Raw genomic sequence first — 25,779 nt, forward strand, 5'->3', positions numbered from 1 at the left:
AAATATGGGGGAGCCAATTTAAAACCGAGTTGAGAAGGAATTTCTTCTCCCAGAAGGTTGCGAATCTGTGGAATTCTCTGCCCAAGGAAGCAGTTGAGGCTAGCTCCTTGAATGTATTCAAATCACAGATAGACAGATTTTTAACCAATAAGGGAATTAAGGGTTATGGGGAGATGGCGGGTAAGTGGAGCTGAGTCCACGGCCAGATCAGCCATGATCTTGTTGAATGGCGGAGCAGGCTCAAGGGGCTAGATGGCCTACTCCTGTTCCTAATTCTTATGTTCTTATGTTCTTATGAGAAACTGCTGCCATTACTGTTCCTCACAATAAACTCTCAATGGTAAAATTAATCAAATAATACATACAGAAATGTAGGATTTTAACTGGGGTGAAATACTTGACACTAATTCTGGTGGGTAGTGGTGCATGCTTGATGGTGATAGTAGTCATAACAATTTAAAATGGTATATTGAGAATATCACATGTGAATTATATTGTGCATTAATGCATGCTAGCTTGGGTGTGCTTTCTTTCCTATAAAAAAACTGGTGACAACATTTAGTGTAGAAGAATAGACGTTAAATGACACCAACGTGAGAGACCTGTACTTTTACTTTGTAATAGTTTCAAAGCCAGTTTATTTTTGTTTGATTAGCACCAAATGAACATCCAAAGACTGCTTGTGAACAGCACCGAGAGAGACTGCAAACAGAGTTGAACCTGCGTGGATCTCAACCTCCGATTGGAATGCATGTCCCTGAGTGTGATGAAGAAGGGAACTTCAGGCCTATGCAATGCCACGCCAGTACAGGCCACTGCTGGTGTGTGTATGAAAACGGACAGGAAATCCCAGGGACTAGAACACCGCCTGGAACCGGTCAACCACGCTGTGAGCTGTCAGGTCAGTCAGTATTTTAAATATGCAAAATGACCAGTGTTGTGGGGAAAATGAGGAGTTCATGGAGTCTTTTTTTTTTAAGTGATACTAACTTGGAACTTGGTGAAACACGCATGTGTAAAAAGCTGATCATCGTGGAAACAGCTGATTTAGGCATTTGTTATCTCGGGTGTTTATGGAGTACTGATCAGTTTGAGCTGCCAGTGTGACTGGGATAAAAAGCTTGACCTCATTTATTTGCATCCAAAAGGCGTGATTATCCTTTCTATTATTCCTCCCTCCCCCCACCTCTCCCATCAGTCTCTTCTGGTGTCCACCTTCTTAGAATAAACCTTCCATCCTTAATTTCTACTGCTGTTTGTCTGGCTTCCTTGTTCTCACCAAATTAATTCAACTTTGATTCAGATTTTCAACCTAGGAAAAGTGCCAGTATGTCTTTACTCTCTGGAATTTCCTGTTCTCCACCCGCAGGGGTACCTGGTAGACCACGGGAATCTCGGAAGTCCGGGTTTCTCGACAAGCTGTGGAGTTTTAATTACACAACGTGCATTTGACATAATGGTCTGGTATCCCGCCCAGTAGCCAGTCTGATTAGTAGACTGGCTTCCAGTTGGGCAAGGAACACGAGCTGACCAGGTGGGTGCTGGGTCCAAGGGGAAGTTTCAAAACCACATGGTTGGAGGGACTGGGCGGTTCGAAGCCCGGGGGCCCAATCTGGCGGGGAGGAGGGGTGTCCAATCCCTGACCCCGGTAGGGAGTCACGATCCCCAGGAAGGTATGTCCGATCCCTGACCCTGGGGGGAGCACGATTCCTGGGGTTGCACCAATCCCTGACCCCAGGGGAAGTTGCGATCACCGGGGAGGGGGTGTCTGATAAACTGCCCCAGGGAGAGGGGAGCTGGTGGAGGCACTTGGGGGCTGGGAGGAAGCACTTCTGCTCCTCCCAGCCCACAAGGATTTCTCCCCGAGGACGTGCTCACCTCCCTACAGCCACCAGGAATTCCAAGGCTCAGGATCCGTGGTCGCCTGCAGTTAGACATGCAAAACAGGTTAAAGCAGAGGTTTCAGGCCTCATTATAATATTTAAAATGCCAACCTGCCTCCTGACAGTGGGTTGGCTGCCCCGCCCTGTCCTGGGGGAAGAAAAGGTAAAAGTCGTTGGGGTCGGGTTTTAGATTTTTACAACTTTCCCCCACCTCCAGCCCACCCATTTTCTCATGGGAAAAGTTCCACCTAAGATTCAGGAATAGACGCAATGAGTCAGCACAAAGGATTAAAATTGAAAATAGACCATTAGAAAATGAAAAGAAGAAAGCAAAGTTATTTTTTTCTTCCTTTTATTTAAATGTTCCAGTCTGTGTTTTTCTCTTTCTAATTGGACATTTTTGACACTTCTTGTATTTTTGTCATTCAATAATCCGGTGACATAAAATCTTTACTAATTTAAATCTTCTCCCCAAGCATATCTGGTGACAGAATTTGGATCAATTTGAGGTGATGAATTAAGAATATCACAGGTGAAATGTATTTAAAACATATTGGCTTGGGTGTGTTTCCTTTCCTATAAACAGACTGATGACAACACGCAGTGTACAAGGAGAGATGTTAATGACTCAAAGTAACAGATTTGTACTTTTAATTTGTAATCGTTTTTATATTGTTTTTTGATCAGAACCCATTGAACGTCCAAAGACAGCTTGTGAACAGCACCGAGAGAGACTGCAAACAGAGTCGAGCCTGCGTGGATCCCAACCTCCTATTGGAATGCATATCCCTGAGTGTGATGAAGAAGGGAACTTCAGGCCTATGCAATGCCACAGCAGTTCAGGTCACTGCTGGTGTGTGTATGAAAACGGACAGGAAATTCCTGGGACGAGGACACCGCCTGGAACCAGTCAACCACGCTGTGAGCTGCCAGGTCAGTCAGTATTTTAAATATGCAAAATGAAGAGTTCAAAGAGTCTACCATTTTGTTATAGTGACTCTAAATTGGAACTTGCTGAATTGATTATTATGGAAACATATAATTTGAGCATCTGTTGTCTCCTGTACCTATAAAGTGCCGATCACTATTGATTGACATTGAGCTATTGGTGTTAGTAAAAAAGATCTGACCACATTTATTTCCATCCAAAAGGCTTGATTACCACAGTTCCCTGTAAGGTGTGTGGGTGCGCGGCTACGCACCGCTCTGTAAAATTCCACACAACTAAATTCAAAGGCTGCGCACATTGAGCTGGAGAGCTGTAGCGAGGGGGGAGGGACCCAATATTCAATGGCCCAGGAATCCTCACAGGTCATTTGTGACATTAAACCAATCCAAATTGGAATGGCAGTTGCTAAAATATGGAGCACTGGAACCCGGCGATCCTTGTCTCGGGATTCTATTAGTACCTTTTTCTGTGCAGACACGTGTAGGTCGTACACGTGGACTGAGCAGCGGCCGTAATTTTGAACATAAGGACATAAGAAATAGGAGCAGGAGTAGGCCATATGGCCCCTCGAATCTGCTCTGCCATTTAATACGATCATCGCTGATCCAATCATAGACTCAGGTCCACTTCCCAGCCTGCTCCCCATAACCCTTTATTCCCTTAGAAACATAGAAACATAGAAAATAGATGCAGGAGTAGGCCATTCGGTCCTTCGAGCCTGCACCACCATTCAATGAGATCATGACTGATCATTCCTTCAGTACCCCTTTCCTGCTTTCTCTCCAAACCCCTTGATCCCTTTAGCCATAAGGGCCATATCTAACTCCTTCTTGAATATATCCAATGAACTGGCATCAACAACTCTCTGCGGCAGAGAATTCCACAAGTTAACAACTCTCTGAGTGAAGAAGTTTCTCCTCATCTCAGTCGTAAATGGCCTACCCCTTATCCTAAGACTGTGTCTCCTGGTTCTGGACTTCCCCAACATCGGGAACATTCTTCTCGCATCTAACCTGTCCAATCCCGTCAGAATCTTATATATTTCGATGAGATCCGTTCTCATCCTTCTAAACTCCAGTGAATAAAGGCCCAGTTGATCCAGTCTCTCCTCATATGTCAGTTCAGCCATCCCTGGAATCAGTCTGGTGAACCTTCGCTGCACTCCCTCAATAGCAAGAACCTCCTTCCTCAGATTAGGAGACCAAAACTGAACACAATATTCCAGCTGTACAATTGCAGTAAGACTTCCCTGCTCCTATACTCAAATCCCCCAGCTATGAAGACCAACATACCATTTGTCTTCTTCACTGCCTGCTGTACCTGCATGCCAACTTTCAACGACTGATGAACCATGACACCCAGGTCTCACTGCACCTCCCCTTTTCCTAATCTGCCGCCATTCAGATAATATTCTGCCTTCGTGTTTTTGCCCCCAAAGTAGATAACATCACATTTATCCACATTATACTGCATCTGCCATGTATTTGCCTTCTCGCCTAACCTGTCCAAGTCACCCTGCAGCCTCTTAGCGTCCTCCTCACCGCTCACACCATCACCCAGTTTTGTGTCATCTGCAAACTTGGAGATCTTACACTCAATTCCATCATGTAAATTATTAATGTATATTGTAAAGAGCTGGGGTCCCAGCACTGAGCCCTGCGACACTCCACTAGTCACTGCCTGCCATTCTGAAAAGGACCCATTTATCCTGACTCTCTGCTTCCTGTCTGCCAACCAGTTCTCTATCCACGTCAGGATATTACCCCCAATACCATGTGCTTTGATTTTGTACCAATTTCTTGTGTGGGACCTTGTCAAAAGCCTTTTGAAAGTCCAAATACATCACATCCACTGGTTCTCCCTTGTCCACTCCACTAATTATATCCTCAAAAAATTCTAGAAGATTTGTCAAGTGTGATTTCCCTTTCATAAATCCATGCTGACTCGGTCCGATCCTGTCACTGCTTTTCAAATGCGCTGCTATTTCATCTTTAATGATTGATTCCAACATTTTCCCCACTACTGATGTCAGGCTAACCGGTCTATAATTACCCGTTTTCTCTCTCCCTCCATTTTTAAAAAGTGGTGTTACATTAGCTACTCTCCAGTCCATAGGAACTGACCCAGAGTTGATAGACTGTTGGAAAATGACCACCAATGCATCCACTATTTCTAGGTCCACTTCCTTAAGTACTCTGGGATGTAGACTATCAGGCCCCGGGGATTTATCGGCCTTCAATCCCATCAATTTCCCAAACACCACATCCTATCTAATAAGGATATCCTTCAGTTCGTCCTTCTCACTAGATCCTCGGTCCCCTAGTACATCCGGAAGGTTATTTGTGTCTTCCTTCGTGAAGACAGAATCAAAGTATTTGTTCAATTGGTCTGCCATTTCTTTGTTCCCGATTATAAATTCACCCCAATCCGACCCCATTTGTCTTCACTAATCTTTTTCACTTCACATATCTATAGAAGCTTTTGCAGTCAGTTTTTATGTTTCCGGCAAGCTTCCTCTCGTACTCTATTTTCCCCCTCTTAATTAAACCCTTTGTTCTCCTCTGCAGAATTCTAAATTTCTCCCAGTCCTCAGGTTTGCTGCTTTTTCTGGCTAATTTATATGCCTCTTCCTTGGATTTAACACTATCCTTAATTTCCCTTGCTAGCCACAGTTGAGCCACCTTCCCCGTTTTATTTTTATTCCAGACAGGGATGTACAATTGTTGAAGTTCATCCATATGATTTTTAAAGGTTGCATTTGCCTATCCACCATCAACCCTTTAAGTATCATTTGCCAGTCTAATCTAGCCAATTCACGTCTCATACCATCAAAGTTACCTTTCCTTAAGTTCAGGACCCTAGTTTCTGAATTAATTGTGTCACCCTCCATCCTAATAAAGAATTCTACCATGTTATGATCACTCTTCCCCAAGGGGTCTCGCACAACAAGATTGTTAATTAGTCCCTTCTGATTACACATCACCCAGTCTAGGATGGCCAGCTCTCTGGTTGGTTCCTCGACATATTGGTCTTGAAAACCATCCCTAATACACTCCAGGAAATCCTCCTCCACCGCATTGCTACCAGTTAGGTTAGCCCAATTAATATGTAGATGAAAGTCGCCCATGATTACTGCCGTACCTTTATTGCACACATCCCTTATATCTTATTTGATGCTGTCCCAACCTCATGACTACTATTTGGTGGCCTGTACACAACTCCCACTAGCGTTTTCTGCCGTTTGGTATTCCATAGCTCCACCCATACTGATTCCACATCATCCAAGCTAATGTCCTTCCTTACAATTGCATTAATTTCCTCTTTAACCAGCAACGCCACCCCGCCTCCTTTTCCTAAATGCTGAATACCCTTGGATGTTGAGTTCCCGGCCCTGGAGCCATGTCTCCGTGATGCCAATCACATCATATTCGTTAACTGCTATCTGCGCAGTTAATTCGTCCACCTTATTCCGAATATTCCTCGCATTGAGGCACAGAGCCTTCAGGCGTCTTTTTTACACACTTTGCCCCTTTAGAATTTTGATGTAATGTGGCCCTTTTTGTTTTTTGCCTTGGGTTTCTCTGCCCTCCACTTTTACTATTCTCCTTTCTATCTTTTGCTTCTGACTACATTTTATTTCCCTCTGTCTCCCTGCATGGGTTCCCATCCCCCTGCCATATTAGTTTAACTCCTCCCCAACAGCACTAGCAAACGCTCTCCCTAAGACATTGGTTCCGGTCCTGCCCAGGTGCAGACCGTCCGGTTTGTACTGGTCCCACCTCCCCCAGAACCGGTTCCAATGCCTCAGGAATTTGAATCCCTCCCTTCTGCACCCTTATCGGTTAAGAAACTGTATCTCCGTCTTAAATTTATTCAATATCCCAGCCTCCATCGCTCTCTGAGGCAGCGAATTCCACAGATTTAAAACCCGTTGAGAGAAGAAATTCCTCCTCATCTCAGTTTTAAATGGGCAGCCCCTTATTCTAAGATTATGCCCCCTAGTTTTAGTCTCCCCTATCAGTGGAAACATCCTCTCTGCATCCACCTTGTCAAGCCCCCTCAAAATCTTATACTTTTCGATAAGATCACCTCTCATTCTTCTGAATTCCAATGAGTAGAGGCCCAACCTACTCAATCTTTCCTCATAAGTCAACCCCCTCATCTCCAGAATCAACCGAGTGAACCTTCTCTGAACTGTCTCCAAAGCAAGTATATCGAGGTGTGGACTCACCAATACCCTGTATAACTGTAGCAAGACTTCCCTGCTTTTATACTCCATCCCCTTTGCAATAAAGGCCAAGATTGCATTGGCTTTCCTGATCACTTGCTGTACCTGCATACTATCCTTTTGTGTTTCATGCACCAGGACCCCCAGGTCCCGCAGTACTGCAGCACTTTGCAATTTTTCTCCATTTAAATAATAACTTGCTCTTCGATTTTTTTCTGCCAAAGGGCATAACCTCACAACATTATAGTCCATCTGCCAAATTTTTGCTCACTCACTTCACCTGTCTATGTCCTTTCGCAGATTTTTTTTACATAGAAACATAGAAACATAGAAAATAGGTGCAGGAGTTGGCCAAATTTGGCCCTTCGAGCCTGCACCACCATTCAATAAGATCATGGCTGATCATTCACCTCAGTACCCCTTTTCTGCTTTCTCTCCATACCCCTTGATCCCTTAAGCCGTAAGGGCCTTATCTAACTCCCCCTTGAATATATCCAATGAATTGGCATCAACAACTCTCTGCAGTAGGGAATTCCACAGGTTAACAACTCTCTGTGTGAAGAAGTTTCTCCTCATCTCAGTACGAAATGGCTTAGCCCTTATCCTTAGTTTTTGTCCCCTGGTTCTGGACTTTCCCAACATCGGGAATATTCTTCCTGCATCTAACCTGTCCAGTCCCGTCAGAATTTTATATGTTTCTATGAGATCACCTCTCATCCTTCTAAACTCCAGTGAATACAAGCCCAGTGGATCCAGCCTCTCCTCATATGTAAGTCCTGCCATCCCGGGAATCAGTCTGGTGAACCTTCACTGCATTCCCTCAATAGCAAGTACGTCCTTCCTCAGATTAGGAGACCAAAACTGAAGACAATATTCCAGGTGAGGCCTCACTAAGTCCCTGTACAACTGCATTAAGACCTCCCTGCTCCTATACTCAATTCCCCTAGCTATGAAGGCCAACATACCACTTGTCTTCTTCATCGCCTGCTGAACCTGCATGCCAACTTTCAATGACTGATGTACCATGACACCCAGGTCTCGCAGCTACTCCCCTTTTCCTAATCTGCCGCCATTCAGATAATATTCTGCCTTCGTGTTTTTGCCCCCAAAGTGAATAAGCTCACATTTCTCCACATTATACTGCGTCTGCCCACTCTGTCCGAGTCACCCTGCAGCCTTTTAGCGTCCTTCTCACAGCTCACACTGCCACCCACCTTAGTGCCATCTGCAAACTTGGAGATATTACATTCAATTCCCTCATTCAAATTATTAATGTATATTGTAAATAGCTTGGTCCCAGCACTGAGCCCTGTGGTACCCCATTAGTCACTGCCTGCCATTCTGAAAAGCACCCGTTTATCCCAACTCTCTGCTTCCGGTCTGCCAACCAGTTCTCTATCCACGTCAGTACATTACCCCCAATACCATGTGCTTTAATTTTGCACACCAATGTCTTGTGTGGGACCTTGTCAAAAGCCTTTTGAATGTCCAAATACAACACATCCACTGGTTCTTCCTTGTCCACTCTACCAGTTACATCCTCAAAAAATTCCAGAAGATTTGTCAAGCATGATTTCCTTTTCATAAATTCATGCTGACTTGAGCCGATCCCGTCACTGCTTTCCAAATGTGCTGCTATTTCATCTTTAATAATTGATTCCAACATTTTCCCCACTACTGATGTCAGGCTAACTGGTCTATAATTACCCGTTTTCTCTCTCCCTCCTTTCTTAAAAAGTGGTGTTACATTAACTACAATCCAGTCCATAGGAATTGATCCAGAGTCGATAGACTGTTGGAAAATGATCACCAATGCATCCACCATTTCTAGGGCCACTTCCTTAAGTACTCTGGGATGCAGACTATCAGACCCCGGGGATTTATCGGCCTTCAATCCCATCAATTTCCCCAACACCATTTCCCGCCTAATAAGGATATCCTTCAGTTCCTCCTTCTCACTAGACCCTCGGTCCCCTAGTATTTCCGGAAGGTTATTTGTGTCTTCCTTCGTGAAGACAGAACCAACGTACCTGTTTAACTGGTCTGCCATTTCTTTGTTCCCCATTATAAATTCACCTGAATCTGACTGCAAGGGACCTATGTTTGTTTTCACTAATCTTTTTCTCTTCACATATCTATAGAAGCATTTGCAGTCAGTTTTTATGTTCCCGGCAAGCTTCTTCTTCTACTCTATTTTCCACATCTTAATTAAACCCTTTGTCCTCCTCTGCTGAATTCTAAATTTCTCCCAGTCCTCTGTTTTGCTGCTTTTTCTGGCCAATTTATACGCCTCTTCCTTGGATTTAACACAATCCTTAATTTCCTTTGTTAGCCACGGTTGAGCCACCTTCCCCGTTTTATTTTTTACTCCAGACAGGGATGTACAATTGTTGAAGTTCATCCATGTGATCTTTAAATGTTTGCCATTGCCTATCCACCGTCAACCCTTTAAGTATCATTTGCCAGTCTATTCTAGCCAATTCACGTCTCATACCATCGAAGTTACCTTTCCTTAAGTTTAGGACATAGTCTCTGAATTAACTGTGTCACTCTCCATCTTAATAAATAATTTTATCATATTATGGTCACTCTTCCCCAAGGGGCCTCGCACAACAAGATTGCTAATTAGTTCTTTCTCATTACACCACACCTAGTCTAGGATGTCCAGCCCTCTAGTTGGTTCCTTGACATATTGGTCCAGAAAACCATCCCTAATACACTCCAGGAAATCCTCCTCCACCGTATTGCTACCAGTTTGGTTAGCCCAATCTATATGTCGATTAAAGTCGCCCATGATAACTGCTGTACCTTTGTTGCACGCATCCCTAATTTCTTGTTTGATGCTGTCCCCAACCTCACTATTACTGTTTGGTGGTCTGTACACAACTCCCACTAGTGCTTTCTGTTCTTTGGTATTCTGTAGCTCCACCCATACCGATTCCACATCATCCAAGCGAATGTCCTTCCTTACAATTGCATTAATTTCCTCTTTAACCAGCAACACCACCCCACCTCCTTTTTCTTTCTATCTATCCTTCCTAAATGTTGAATACCCCTGGATGTTGAGTTCCCAGCCTTGGTCACCCTGGAGCCATGTCTCCGTGATGCCAATTACATCATATCCGTTAACTGCTATCTGCGCAGTTAATTCGTCCACCTTATTCCGAATACTCCTCGAATTGAGGCACAGAGCCTTCAGGCTTGTCTTTTTAACACACTTTGCCCCTTTAGAATTTTGCTGTAATTTGGCCCTTTTTGCTTTTTGCCTTGGGTTTCTCTGCCCTCCGCTTTTACTTTTCTTCTTTCTATCTTTTGCTTCTGTCCCCATTCTACTTCTCTCCGTCTCCCTGAATAGGTTCCCATCCCCCTGCCATATTAGTTTAACTCCTCCCCGACAGCACCAGCAAACACTCCCCCTAGAACATTTGTGTCCTCCTCACATATTGCTTTTCCTCCCATCTTTGTATCATCAGAAAACTTGGCTACGTTACCCTTGGTTCCTTCATCCAAATCGTTAATATAGATTATAAATAGTTGGGATCCCAATACTGATCCCTGCGGCATCCCACCAGTTACTGATTGTCAACCCGAGAATGAACCATTTATTCCGACTCTCTGTTTTCTGTTAGCTAGCCAATCCTCTATCCATACTAATATATTACCCCCAACCCCGTGAACTTTTATCTTGTGCAGTAACCTTTTATGTGGCACTTTATCGAATGTCTTCTGGAAATCAAAATACACCACACCCACTGGTTCCCCCTTATCCACCCTGCTCCTTACATCCTCAAAGAACTCCAGCAAATTTGTCAAACATGATGTTCTTTTCATAAAACCACACTGACTCTGCTTGATTGAATCATGTTTTTCCAAATGCCCCCCTACTGCTTCCTTAATAATGGATTCCAGCATTTTCCCAACGACAGATGTTCGGCTAACCAGTCTATAATTTCCAGCTTTCTGTCTGCCTTCTTTTTATAAATAGGGGCGTTTTACAATATTGACGTATTGGAATAGATTTTCATTTTTCCCACCTGAGTGTTAAGCACCATTTGGGCAGAGAGCAGAAAGGAAAATCTGTTGGGGAGGACCGTTTGTCAGTAACAGAACCTGGCTACATTTCCTTTCATTGAAATAAATAAAAGAAAATCCAATTGGTTCTGTAAGAGGCATGCAATCCTCTGTCAGATTTTCCCTTGTGCATTCCACGCCGGTCATGCTTAACAGACTGTAAAGATGGACATCTTTATTTTAATCTTTATATTAATTGTTTTCAGGATTTTAGATTCAATTAAAAAAATTCTAATTGTGAGTCTGTCCATTGTGTTCGGCCCTACAGCAGTCCTAACTGAAGTCACACACAAGGTTGTTCAGCCACTTACTGGGGAAGAGTAGTTCAGATGGTTTCCTATTGCCTTCCTCACGGGTTTTATCTTCAGAGTACCTTTTCCGAGGTGGGCTACAACCAACATTAAAGAGCTCCATTATCCAATCTATTTGTTTTTGGGATGAGAAGCTAAATCTGCTCCTGTGATTCAGATAGATTAATAAGGGACAGTCAGCACGGATTTGTTTAAGGTAAATTGTGTCTGACTAACATGATTGAGGTAGCACGGGATGTGTGAGACTTTGCCCAGAATGTATATTGATGACGTTTCTTCTCACCAAACCTTCAGACCTTAACTTAATGGACATCTTGATGGTTGAACTGTTAATCAATTTAACCTGATGTTTCCTGACTGAATTTACAAAGGAACAGGAGGTAACCTGGACAATCTCGGATAGTTAATGTGACCTTGCTAATAGTTACTAAGGTGTTATCTGCGGTGCCTTCATTGTTCTGGCAAATCTGCTATTAACACCTCACATGAGATGTTTCTTCCTCCACCCTTGTCCCGAATAATCTCCAATATTAGCATATCCTAATCGGACAATGATCCCGAGATGTTATGATTAACTTGACGGGACAAGATACAGAGCAAATTCTAACATGTATTTTATAGTTTTTGTAAGAGCTGTGGCATGTTAGAAATTAAATAAAGCCACTAATGAGGTTTATAAGCCAAAAACGCAGCTGATTTAATGATTTTTAAGGGTTTGCCTGATTGATTCATGATTTGAGATGGAATTCAAGAGACTTGGGGCCCGCACTTGGTCAGAGCTAAGGCCCGCCCATTTCTCAGCGGTCCCCGGACGGAGCTTCAGTTTTTGCTGCTGTTGGGGCCAGTCGGGCGGGAGGTTCGCTGCGGTTCTGTCGGCGGCAACGGCAGCAGTAGGCAGCAGCAGTGGCAGGCAGTGGGAGTCGGCGGGCGGGAGTGGCGTGAGCGGGCAGTAACAGCAGTGGGCCGGTAGGTATAGGCCTCTCGATTCAGCAAACATCAGAGGCCATGCACCGCGCATGCGCGAGATTTGCCATTTTGTTTTTAGTTTCTTGTGGGCGAAGACATCATTTTAGCCGCGATTGGAGCTAATGGCACAGCTGTGCATGCTTATAAAAGCTGTGCACTCATTTGCACCTGCCAGTTGCAGAGAGGTCATATTTGGAGAGAGAAAATCAAAATCATCATCAGCCATCCATCTAGGAAAGTTATAATGAGTGCAAAATAAGCTTTCAAGAAGTCTGATGGAGCCAAGCCCAGAGCTCCCTGGTTTAATGATGACGAGCTGGAGGAGCCTATATATGAAGTGGAGCGCCGTTATAAAGACCTCACCCGGGATGGTCGTGGCAAGCCTCCACCACCCCAATATAGATGCATTTGGAGGGAGATTGGTGAGGCTGTGTCCTCAGTGGGCAACACTGTGCGGGATGGAGACCAGTGTTGGAAACAATGGAACAATGTGGTGGCATCAGTAAAAGTGAGTAAACATTTATTGTTGCACTCTCGTACTACTCCAAAAGGTTCTGTGTCCGTTTGTGTGTGTGTGTGTGTGTTGAATGAGCAAAACGGGTAAAGGCTGCAACTTTTCTTTCTGCAGAAGAAAAGATCAGCCAACGCCTGAGTGGCACAGGAGGGGGCTCAGCAGACGTCATTGAGTTAACCAGCCTAGAGGAGCATGCCTTGGTGTTGGTGGGTGACCACACCCGTGCCACCACAAAGGGTGCTGCAGATCCCATGCTAGTAAGCTTATATTAATCTCCGGTCTGTGTTACGCTCATGTCATGCAAGGTCATGCAATGTTAAGTCAAATGCCTTTTAACGCACTATGTGTCGGCCATTAATGGTGTGCTCATGTAGCGATGGAAGTCCTTGAAGTAAGAATGTAAAATGTTACGAATCACATGTCACCCCCCAGCTATATACTTAAATGTTGTTCTCTACTTGCAGATGGTGATTCGGACAGCACAGAGCAATGCACCCCGTCCACCTCTGGCACGCAAAGGTGTGACACCAACGCCTTCCACCTCGACGTTGTCAGCAGCCCAACACACCAGCTCCTTCCTCCACACCCCCACACCCCGCCTCCCCCCCCATCACTGCACCCACCTCCGCCACCCAGAGTCACGAAGACAAGGAGGGAGAAGTGCCAGTTTTCGAACCACTTGAGGTTGAGGAGCTGCAAGAACTTCAGCCTCCTAACATGTGTGCCACCTGTTTGGCCAACATCGGTGTCGGGGTTTGACTTTTTGAGATTCGAATCAGACGAAGCAGGAACAAGTGGTGGGAGGCAAAGAGACCATGCCCCCAAGCTGCAAGCACCCAGGCTGATGCAACAATCCGTTGAGGATGCATGACGGCTCACAGCAATTCAGGAAATAGTCCAGCTGTCGAGGACAAGCGTCGACCTAGGTCGAGATGTGCTGCAGACCATGGCTGGGATAACTGCCAGCATCGCCACCTTTGCTCAGCAGCATACTGCCAGTATGGAGCGGCTCATTAGTGCGGTGGAGCGCAACACCGACTCTGTAGAGGCCATGCGACTATCGATGCCGTCGGAACATGTCATGCAACTCCCCCGTGCCCACACCATCGAGGCCGACAGATCCCGAGGAGCCGGAGATGCCGGCAGCTTCCATCTCACCCCCACGTCATGGGGCAGAGGCGGTGAGGGGCAGGGGTGCGGCTCGCCGTGGTGAAGGCGGAGCCATGAAGAGGACAATGGGCCTCACATCGAGGGGGGGGGAAGAGAGGTGGTGGTAGTGGGTAGAGCATTGGGTGTTGGTGGTGGAGGTGTTGTTTACTCCTCATTAAGTTGTAGCTGCTGTTTCATATAGTTCGTTGTGAATGTGACTTGACTGGTTTCTGAGATAATGGGCTCAATTTTCCCCAAAGCATTTTTTTGGCGTACTTGAAGAGTTACGCCCAATTTTTTGTGGCCCAAGTACACCAAAACAAATGTGTTGTAAGTTTCCCCGTTGGATCTCTTCATGTTGGCCTGGCCTAACCCGAGGGGGGTGGAGCCTTGATCCGCGCCAAAAAGATTGGGCTGCTATGGTAACCGGGGACACAATGCGCATACAGCCACCTCCTACCAACACATTAAAAGAATTGAAAAATACAACCTCCATCCCCGCCCGAAGGCTGTCTGGTCCGTCGCATTCTCGGTCGCCAGTTCATCTGTGTGGGTGTGTGTGTGGGTGGTATGTGGTGTGTGTGTGAGAACCGGGGACTTAGAATGGAACTGGAAAGTTGCTGCTATGTGTTTGGCATCTGCTGAACTGCTTTCCTTACCTGCGCTGATTTCCTTAACTCTAGGGAGGGTTTTTCAGGACAGGCCACATATGCTTGCCTAAGCAGAAATGGAGTAACTCTCAGCTGGCTAAACTTCCCTAAATGGCCAGAAGTGGTACGTAGGTGGCTGGTTACGCCCCCTTTGGCTGAAAAAAAAACTGACTTAAAAAATTCGTAACTAACTGTGTTACGCTGGTGCAAATTGATTGAAGAAACTGGGGATTTTTAAGTTAGGCCAGAAAAAGCAGCCTGCTCCAAAAAAAAGGCTCAAATACTGGGGCGAATTGAGCCCTAAGTACATATGTTGGATTCAAGTGTTTGCATGTTCTGTCACTTTGGCATGCTGCACTATTCAATATAGTCACATTATTCACCTATTCTCGGTCAGTGTCTCACTTTTACATCATCTGGGGTACGTGCTGAGAAACAGGCAAATCTCCTTCAGGTGTACTGCTGTCTGAGGAATATCTTGCCGTGCACATATGATACGACTCTTTAATGGGTGCGGTCGTCAGGCGATTGTGCTACAATAATAAGGGTGACCAATGCAGGAAGGCTGCAATTGAATGAGAGACGGTTGCACAACTTGGAGGGCACACATTAAGGCTTGCACTTCAGGTCACTTTTTCTTCGATCCAACATCGCGGAGTCCCACTCCTGATATGACATGTTCCTCAGTGACCTTGTAGTCCATTATATATCTTTTTCCATATTGTATACTTGAGGTCATGCTGTTCTCACTATCACATGCTGCGACCTGTCAGAGCATCACATGTTCTCATTTTTGCCTATGTACTTTGACATAAACTCGTACCATCTGTGCACTCACATTCTGTCAATAACTCTGTTCTGCCTGCAATGGTCTAAAAACCCTTATAGCGCATCTCCTGTGTTTCGGAACTCACTGCCGCTTCCTATACCACACCTGCCCTTCAACGGAGTAGTTTTCATTTACATCTGTGAAGTCATTTTGTGCAGTTTAAGGTCGATTTGAGAACTCGATCTGTGCCTGTGATAATGGTGCAGCATATGGAGGCTACCCGGGATGTGCAGCGTTGGAGCACTCTGAGCGATTTTCCCTGCCGCCCGATTCACAGCCAACTCAGACCACCTTTTTGTCAGCAGTCTTTCTGGCGGGCAGGAGCACGACCTGAGAGGACCGTGTATGAGGAAAATCCCATTTTTGGAGCCTCCGGCATGGACGGATGGCAGGAAGTTGCGCTGGCGGTACTTCACAGAGGAAACGCCTGCCAGGATGGGACCTGGTGGCAGATGGGCGGTATGTGAGGAATCGTTCAACAAAAATTTTTTTTCAGGCGGAACCTCGGTGGCTGTGGGCGGTACTTTAACCAAGTTCAGTCCCCTTAATTAAAAAAAAAATGAATCTAACTTAGAACTTGGTGAATCACGCATGTGTAAAAAGCTGATCATCGTGGAGACAGCTGAATTAGGCTTCCACTATGGATTGGCATCGAGCTGTAAGTAGGACTGGGACAGAAGGCCTGATTATCCCTCCTGATTATTCCTCCCCTATCCCATCAGTCCCTTCTCTTGTCAACCATCTCAGAATACTCCTTCACTTCTCTTGATCTCTCTTTTCCACTGCTGTTTCTCTGGCTTCCTTGTTCTCACCAAATTAATTCACCATTGATTCAGATTTTCAACTTGGGAAAAATGTCGATACGTCTTCACTCTAAGATTCAGAAATGACGCAATGTGCGGACAGCTAAACACAAAGGATTAAAATTAAAAAGAGACCATCAGAAAATGAAAAGAAGAAAGCAAAAAATGTTTGTATTATTGTTTTGTTCCTTTTAAGTGTTCCAGTCTGTGTTTTTCTCCTTTATAATTGGATATTTTCTATATTTCTTATATTTTTATCATTCAAAAAACCAGTGACTTAAACTCTTTGTCTCGAATTTAAATTTTCTCTCCAATCATATTACAACATAAAAAAACCTACACAAATCACATACTACCAGCGAAACTTTTTTCCAGTTACACTCCAGGAAGAAATTCCTGCGAGATACTGCTGCCGTAGCAGTCCTTCACAATAAACGTTCAAAAAGTAACATTTATCAGGTAACACATACAAAAATCTAGCATTGTGTCTGGAATGAACGATACAACACTCGTTGAAAATACTAAGTTCTGGTGAGTACATGTGTATCCCTGCTGGTGACAGAATTTGGATCAATTTGAGGTGATGAATTAAGAATATCACATGTCAAATGTATTTAAAACATATTGGCTTAGGTGTGTTTTCTTTCCTATAAACAGACTGGTGACAACACGCAGTGTACAAGGAGAGACATTAGATGACCCAAAGTGAGAAATTTGTACTTTTAATTTGTAATTGTATCAAAACCAGTTTATTTTTTGTTTAATTAGCACCCAATGAACGTCCAAAGACTGCTTGTGAACAGCACCGAGAGAGACTGCAAACAGAGTTGGGCCCTCATGGATCTCAACCTCGTATTGGAATGCATGTCCCTGAGTGTGATGAAGAAGGGAACTTCAGGCCTATGCAATGCCACGCCAGTACAGGCCACTGCTGGTGTGTGTATGAAAATGGACAGGAAATTCCTGGGACTAGGACATCACTTGGAACCGGTCAACCACACTGTGAGCTGTCAGGTCAGTCAGTATTTTAAATATGCAAAATGACCAGCGTTTTAGCAAAAATTAAGAGTTCAGAGACTTTAATTTTTTTAAATTAATTTAACTTGGAACTCAGTGAAACACGCATGTGTAAAAAGCTGATCATCATTGCTGATAGAAACACAGAAACATAGAAAATGGGTGCAGCATTAGGCCATTCAGCCCTTCGAGACTGCACCACCATTCAATAAGGTCATGGCTGATCATTCACGTTAGTACCCCTTTCCTACTTTCTCTCCATACCCTTTGATCCCTTCAGCCATAAGGGCCATATCTAACTCCCTCTTGAATATATCCAATGAACTGGCATCAACAACTCTCTGCGGTAGGGAATTCCACAGCTTAACAACTCTTGAGTGAAGAAGTTTCTCCTCATCTCAGAACTAAATGGCTTACCCCTTATCCTGAGACTGTGTCCCCTGGTTCTGGACTTGCGTCTGCAGCTCACCAACCTTCGTGCGTTGACACACATGCACTGTAAACCTACCTCAGACCTTCTATTCTCTCTTAGTCTGACCCCATCTAATACCTTACTATTTCTTACTCTAGTGCTATCTGTCTCTCCCAATCCTGTGTGCACTTTGGCTCTCCTTTCTAATGTTATATCGTGGTGCTCATCCCCCTGCCAAATTAGTTTTAAAACCTCCCCATCAGCACGAGCAACCCCCACTCCTACCTCCACCCCATGAGGGTATTGGTCCCAGCTCTGCTGAGGTGCAACCCATCTGGTCTGTACAGGTCCCACCTCCTCCAGAACTGATCCTAATGTCCCAGGAAACTGAAGCCCACCCTCCTGCACCATCTCTCCAGCCACGCATTCATCTGCTTGATCCTCCCTTTACTCTGCGGGGTGACCACCTCCTGAAATGTACTATCCACATAGCTCTCAGCCTCATGGATGCACCGCAGTGATGCCAGCTGCTGCTCTAGCTCCAAAACACGGAGCTTGAGCTCATCCAGCTGACGGCACTTCCTGTACCTAGGACGCTGGAAGCATCTTGGAGTTCCCACAAGGCACATGATGTGCATTCCATGGGACTGAGGTGGCACTGGAGCTGCAGGTGGATTCACGCTGGAGCATGCACGATGCTCAGGATGCCGTGAATAGCACGTTTAGTTAGTTGGTCTTACCGCAGGTAAAGGTTACACAGATAGATATGGAATGGATGACCAATAGGAAGAGCAGTGGAAGGAAGGTAGTGCAGAGGTCCCCTGCGGTCATCTGCCTCCAAAACAGATACACCGCTTTGGGTATTGTTGGGGGGGATGACTCATTAGGGCAGGGCAGCAGCAGCCAAGTCTATGGCACCGTGGGTGGCTCTGCTGCACAGGAGGGCAGGAAAAAGAGTGGGAGAGCTATAGTGGTAGGGGATTCTATTGTAAGGGGAATAGACAGATGTTTCTGCGGCCGCAATTGAGACTATGTTGCCTCCCTGGTGCAAGGGTCAAGGATGTCTCGGAGCGGTTGCAGGATATTTTGAAGGGGTGGGTGAACAGCCAGTTGTCGTGGTGCATATAGGTACCAACAATATAGGTAAAAAACAGGATGAGGTCCTACAAGACAAATTTAGGGAGCTAGGAGCTAAATTAAAAAGTAGGACCTCAAAGGTAGTAATCTCAGGATTGCTACCAGTGCCATGTGCAATTCAGAGTAGGAATCGCAGGATAGCTCAGATGAATACGTGGCTTGAGGCATGGTGCAGAAGGGAGGGATTCAAATTCCTGGGACATTGGAACCGGTTCTGGGGAAGTGGGACCAGTACAAACTGGACGGTCTGCACCTGGGCAGGACCGTAACCAATGTCCTATGGGGAGTATTTGCTAGTGCTGTTGGGGAGGGGTTAAACTAATAGGGGGATGGGAACCTATGCAGGGAGACAGAGGGAAGTAGAATGGAGGCAGAAGCAAAAGATAGAAAGAAGAAAAGTAAAAGTGTAGGGCAGAGAAACCCAAGGCAAAAATCAAAAAGGGCCACATTGCAGCAAAATTCTAAAGGGGCAAAGTGATGTCAAAAAGACAAGCCTGAAGGCTCTGCCTCAATGCGAGGAATATTTGTAATAAGGTGGACGAATTAACTGCACAGGCAGCAATTAATGAATATGATATCATTGGCATCATGGAGACATGGCTCCAGGGTGACCAAGGCTGGGAACTCAACATGCAGGGGTATTCAACATTCAGGAAGGATAGGCAGAAAGGAAAAGGAGGTGGGGTAGCGTTGTTGGTTAAAGAGGAAATTAACGCAATAGTAAGGAAGGACATTCGCTTGGATGATGTGGAATCGGTATGGGTGGAGATGCTGGATACCAAAGGGCAGAAATTGCTAGTGGGAGTTGTGTACAGACCACCAAACAGTAGTAGTGAGGTTAGGGACAGCATCAAACAAGAAATTAGGGATGCGTGCAACAAAGGTACAGCAGTTATCATGGGCGACTTTAATCGACATATAGATTGGGCTAACCAAACTGGTAGCAATACGGTGGAGGAGGATTTCCTGGAGTGTATTAGGGATGGTTTTCTGGACCAATATGTCAAGGAACCAACTAGAGGACTGGACATCCTAGACTAGGTGTGGTGTAATGAGAAAGAACTAATTAGCAATCTTGTTGTGCGAGGCCCCTTGGGGAAGAGTGACCATAATATGGTAGAATTATTTATTAAGATGGAGAGTGACACAGTTAATTCAGAGACTATGTCCTAAACTTAAGGAAAGGTAACTTCGATGGTATGAGACGTGAATTGGCTAGAATAGACCTGGCAAATGATACTTAAAGGGTTGACGGTGGATAGGCAATGGCAAACATTTAAAGATCACATGGATGAACTTCAACAATTGTACATCCCTGTCTGGAGTAAAAATAAAACGGGGAAGGTGGCTCAACCGTGGCTAACAAAGGAAATTAAGGATTGTGTTAAATCCAAGGAAGAGGCGTATAAATTGGCCAGAAAAAGCAGCAAAACAGAGGACTGGGAGAAATTTAGAATTCAGCAGAGGAGGACAAAGGGTTTAATTAAGATGTGGAAAATAGAGTAGAAGAAGAAGCTTGCCGGGAACATAAAAACTGACTGCAAAAGCTTCTTGTGAAGAGAAAAAGATTAGTGAAGACAAACGTAGGTCCCTTGCAATCAGATTCAGGTGAATTTATAATGGGGAACAAAGAAATGGCAGACCAGTTGAACAAATACTTTGGTTCTGTCTTCACGAAGGAAGACACAAATAACCTTCCGGAAGTACTAGGGGACCGAGGGTCTAGTGAGAAGGAGGAACTGAAGGATATCCTTATTAGGTGGGAAATTGTGTTAGGAAAATTGATGGGATTGAAGGCCGATAAATCTGCGGGGCCTGATAGTCTGCATCCCAGAGTACTTAAGGAAGTGGCCCTACAAATAGTGGATGCATTGGTGATCAATTTACAACAGTCTATCAACTCTGGATCAGTTCCTATGGACTGGAGGGTAGCTAATGTAACACCACTTTTTAAAAAAGGAGGTAGAGAGAAAATGGGCAATTATCGACCGGTTAGCCTGACATCAGTAGTGGGGAAGATGTTGGAATCAATTATTCAAGATGAAATCGCAGCGCATTTGGAAAGCAGTGACAGGATTGGTCCAAATCAACATGGGTTTATGAAAAGGAAATCATGCTTGACAAATCTTCTGGAATTTTTTGAGGATGTAACTAGTGGAGTGGACAAGGGAGAACCAGTGGATGTGGTGTATTTGGACTTTCAAAAGGCTTTTGACAAGGTCCCACACAAGAGATTGGTGTGCAAAATTAAAGCACATGGAATTGGAGGTAATGTACTGATGTGGATAGAGAACTGGTTGGCAGACAGGAAGCAGTCAGGATAAACGGGTCCTTTTCAGAATGGCAGGCAGTGACTAGTGGGGTGCCGCAGAGCTCAGTGCTGGGACCCCAGCTATTTACAATATACATTAATGATTTGGATGAGGGAATTGAGTGTAATATCTCCAAGTTTGCAGATGACACTAAACTGGGTGGCGATGTGAGCTGTGAGGAGGATGCTAAGAGGCTGCAGGGTGACTTGGACAGGTTCGGTGAGTGGGCAAATGCATGGCAGATGCAGTATAATGTGGATAAATGTGAGGATATCCACTTTGGGGGCAAAAACACGAAGGCAGAATATTATCTGAATGGCGGCAGATTAGGAAAAGGGGAGGTGCAACGAGACCTGGGTGTCATGGTACATCAGTCATTGAAAGTTGGCATGTAGGTTCAGCAGGCGGTGAAGAAGGCAAATGGTATGTTGGCCTTCATAGCTAGGGGTTTTGAGTATCGGAGCAGGGAGGTCTTACTGCAGTTGTACAGGGCCTTGGTGAGTCCTCACCTGGAATATTGTGTTCAGTTTTGGTCTCCTATCTGAGGAAGGACGTTCTTGCTATTGAGGGAGTGCAGCGAAGGTTCACCAGACTGACTTCCAGGATGGCTGGACTGACATATGAGGAGAGACTGGATCCACTGTGCCTTTATTCACTGGAGTTTAGAAGGATGAGAGGGAATCTCATAGAAACGTATAAAATTCTGATGGGACTGGACAGGTTAGATGCAGGAAGAATGTTCCCGATATTGGGGAAGTCCAGAACCAGGGGACACAGTCTCAGGATAATGGGTAAGCCAGGTTTACAGTGCATGTGTGTCAACGCACGAAGGTTGGTGAGCTGCAGACGCAAATTGCCACATGAGACTATGATGTCGTGGTCATAATGGAAACCTGGCTCAAAAAAGGGCAGGATTGGGTTTTAAATATTCCTGGATATCAGGTGTTCAAGAAAGATAGGAAAGGAAAGAAAGGAGGTCGGGTGGCAGTATTGGTTAAGAAGAATCTTACAGTGCTGGAGAGAGAGGGTGTCCTGCAGTGGTCAATGATAGAATCTTATTTGGTTAGAGTTAAGAAATAATAGAGGTGCCATTACACTACTAGGTATATTGTATAGGTCACCAACTAGTGGGAAAGATATAGAGGAGCAAATTTGCAGGGAAATTAGAGAGGTGCAAGAACTATAAAGTAGTGATAATGGGGGACTTCAACTATCTTAATATAGACTGGGATAGTAATACTGTAAAAGGCAGAGAGGGGGAATAATTACTGAAGTGTGTTCAGGAGAACTTTATGACCAGTGTGTTTCTGTCCCAATGAGGAAGGAGGCATTGCTGGATCTGGTCCTGGGGAATGAGGAGCAAGTTTCAGTCGGTAAACATTTAGGGAACAGTAATCATAGTATCATAAGGTTTATATTAGCTATGGAAAAGGACAGGGAGCAATCTAGAATAAAAATACTTAATTCGAGGAAGGCAAATTTCAGTGGGTTGAGAATGGATCTGTCCCAGGTAAATTGGAATCAAAGATTGGCAGGCAAAACTGTAATCAAAACAATGGGTTGCCTTTGAAGAGGCTATGGTGCTAGTACAGTCGACATACATTCCCACGAGGGGGAAAGGTAGGGCAACTAAAGCAAGAGCTCCCTGGATGACGAAAGAGATAGAGAGTAATATGAAGCAGAAAAAGAGCGCGTATGACAGATGTCAGGTTGAGCATACAAGTACGAATTAGGCTGAATATAAAAAGTTCAGAGGGAAAGTGAAAAAGAAAATAAGGGGGGTGAAGATAGAGTATGAGAATAGATTGGTAGCTAACATAAAATGGAATTAAAAAGTTCTTCTACAGGTATATAAATAATAAACGGGTAGTAAGAGGAGAGGTGGAGCTGATTAGGAACCAAAAAGGAGGCCTATGCATGGAAGAGGACATGGCTGAGGTACTAAATCAAGACTTTACACTGTCTTCACCAAGGAAGAAGATGTTGCCAAAGTCATAGTGAAATAGGAGGTAGTGGAGATACTGGATGAGATAAAATTGATAAAGCGGAGGCACTAGAAAGTATGTCTGTTCTTACAGTTGATAAGTCACCAGGACCGATGGGATAGATCGTAGGATGCTGAGGAAAGTTAAGGAGGAAATCACGGAGGCACTGGCCATAATCTTCCAATCCTCCTTCAATACAGGGGGTGGTGCCAGAAGATTGGAGAATTGCAAATGTTACACCCTTGTTCAAAAAATGCTGTAAGGATAAACCGAGCAACTACAGACCAGTCAGTTTAACTTCGGTAGTGGGGAAGGTTTTAGAAATGATAATTGGGGACAAAGTTATTAGTCACTTGGACAAGTGTGGATTAATTAAGGAAAGCCAGCACAGATTTGTTAAAGGCAAATCGCGTTTAACTAACTTGATTGAGTTTTTTAATGAGGTAACAGAAGGGGTTGATGAGGGCAGTGTGGTTGACATGGTGGACATGAACTTAGAAAGATAGAAAATAGGTGCAGGAGTAGGCCATTCGGCCCTTCGAGCCTGCACCACCATTCAATAAGATCATGGCTGATCATTCCTTCAGTACCCCTTTCCTGCTTTTTCTCCATACCCCTTGATCCCTTTAGCCATAAGGGCCATATCTAACTCCCCCTTGAATATATCCAATGAACTGGCATCAACAACTCTCTGCGGCAGCAAATTCCACAGGTTAACAACTCTCTTGAGTGAAGAAGTTTCTCCTTATCTCAGTCCTAAATGGCCTACCACTTATCCTAAGACTGTATCCCATGTTTCTGGACTTCCCCAACATCGGGAACATTATTCCCGCATCTAACCTATCCAGTCCCGTCAGAATCTTATATGTTTCTATGAGATCCCCTCTCATCCTTCTAAACTCCAGTGTATTAAGGCCCAGTTGATCCAGTTTCTCCTCATATTTCAGTCCAGCCATTCCTGGAATCAGTCTGGTGAACCTTCGCTGCACTCCCTCAATAGCAAGAACGTCCTTCCTCAGATTAGGAGACCAAAACTGAACACAATATTCCAGATGGGACATCATCTACAACTGCAGTAAGACTTCCCTGCTCCTATACTCAAATTCCCTTGCTATGAAGGCCAACATACCATTTGCCTTCTTCACCGCCTGCTGTACCTGCATGCCAACTTTCAATGACTGATGAACCATGACACCTAGATCTCGTTGCACCTCCCCTTTTCCTAATCTGCCCCCATTCAGATAATATTCTGCCTTTGTGTTTTTGCCCCCAGAGTGGACAACCTCACATTTATCCACATTATATTGCATCTGCCATTTATTTGCCTATTCGACTAATCTGTCCAAGTCACCCTGCAGCCTCTTAGCGTCCTCCTCACAGCTCACACCGCAACCCAGTTTAGTGTCATCTGCAAACTTGGAGATATTATACTCAATTCCATCATCTAAATCATTAATATATATTGTAAATAGCTGGGGTCCCAGCACCGAGCCCTGCGGCACTTCACTCGTCACTGCCTGCCATTCTGAAAAGGACCCGTTTATCCCGACTCTCTGCTTCCTGTCTGCCAGCCAATTCTCTATTCACGTCAGTACATTACCCCCAATACCATGTGCTTTGATTTTGCACACCAATCTCTTGTGTGGGATCTTGTCAAAAGCCTTTTGAAAGTCCAAATACACCACACCTGATGTGATTGGGATTACGGAGACGTGGCTCCAGGATGATCAGGGCTGGGAACTCAACATCCAGGGGTATTCAACATTCAGGAAAGATAGAATAAAAGGAAAAGGAGGTGGGGTAGCATTGCTGGTTAAGGAGCAAATTAAGGCAATAGTTCGGAAGGACATTAGCTTGGATGATGTGGAATCTATATGGGTAGAGCTGCAGAATACCAAAGGGCAAAAAACGTTAGTGGGAGTTGTGTACAGACCTCCAAACAGTAGTAGTGATGTTGGGGAGGGCACCAAACATGAAATTAGGGGTGCGTGCAACAAAGGTGCAGCAGTTATAATGGGTGACTTTAATATGCACATAGATTGGGTTAACCAAACTGGAAGCAATATGGTGGAGGAGGATTTCCTGGAGTGCATAAGGGATGGTTTTTTCGACCAATATGTCGAGGAACCAACTAGGGGGGAGGCCATCTTAGACTGGGTGTTGTGTAATGAGAGAGGATTAATTAGCAATCTCGTTGTGCGAGGCCCCTTGGGGAAGAGTGACCATAATATGGTGGAATTCTGCATTAGGATGGAGAATGAAACAGTTAATTCAGAGACCATGGTCCAGAACTTAAAGAAGGGTAACTTTGAAGGTATGAGGCGTGAATTGGCTAGGATAGATTGGCAAATGATACTGAAGGGGTTGACTGTGGATGGGCAATGGCAGACATTTAGAGACCGCATGGATGAACTACAACAATTGTACATTCCTGTCTGGCGTAAAAATAAAAAAGGGAAGGTGGCTCAACCGTGGCTATCAAGGGAAATCAGGGATAGTATTAAAGCCAAGGAAGTGGCATACAAATTGGCCAGAAATAGCAGCGAACCCGGGGACTGGGAGA

General features: G+C 44.7%; 1 protein-coding gene across 6 annotated transcripts in view; it reads left to right on the forward strand.

The window, feature by feature from the left end:
- Positions 1-25,779, forward strand: part of nid2a (nidogen 2a (osteonidogen)) — a 208,028-nt gene that overhangs the window by 64,982 nt on the left and 117,267 nt on the right. For all 6 annotated transcript variants that reach the window (XR_011593109.1, XM_070879213.1, XM_070879214.1 and 3 more), the window contains exons 15-17: positions 656-901; positions 2,571-2,816; positions 17,122-17,367. Coding sequence is in view for 5 of the 6 variants with exons in the window: in XM_070879213.1 (XP_070735314.1) it covers positions 656-901; positions 2,571-2,816; positions 17,122-17,367 (738 nt within the window). In the remaining variant the exon portion in view is untranslated. The remainder of the gene's footprint in view (positions 1-655; positions 902-2,570; positions 2,817-17,121; positions 17,368-25,779) is intronic.

Source organism: Pristiophorus japonicus, chromosome 4 (assembly GCF_044704955.1).
Source record: "Pristiophorus japonicus isolate sPriJap1 chromosome 4, sPriJap1.hap1, whole genome shotgun sequence".
Classification (NCBI taxonomy): Eukaryota; Metazoa; Chordata; class Chondrichthyes; family Pristiophoridae; genus Pristiophorus; species Pristiophorus japonicus.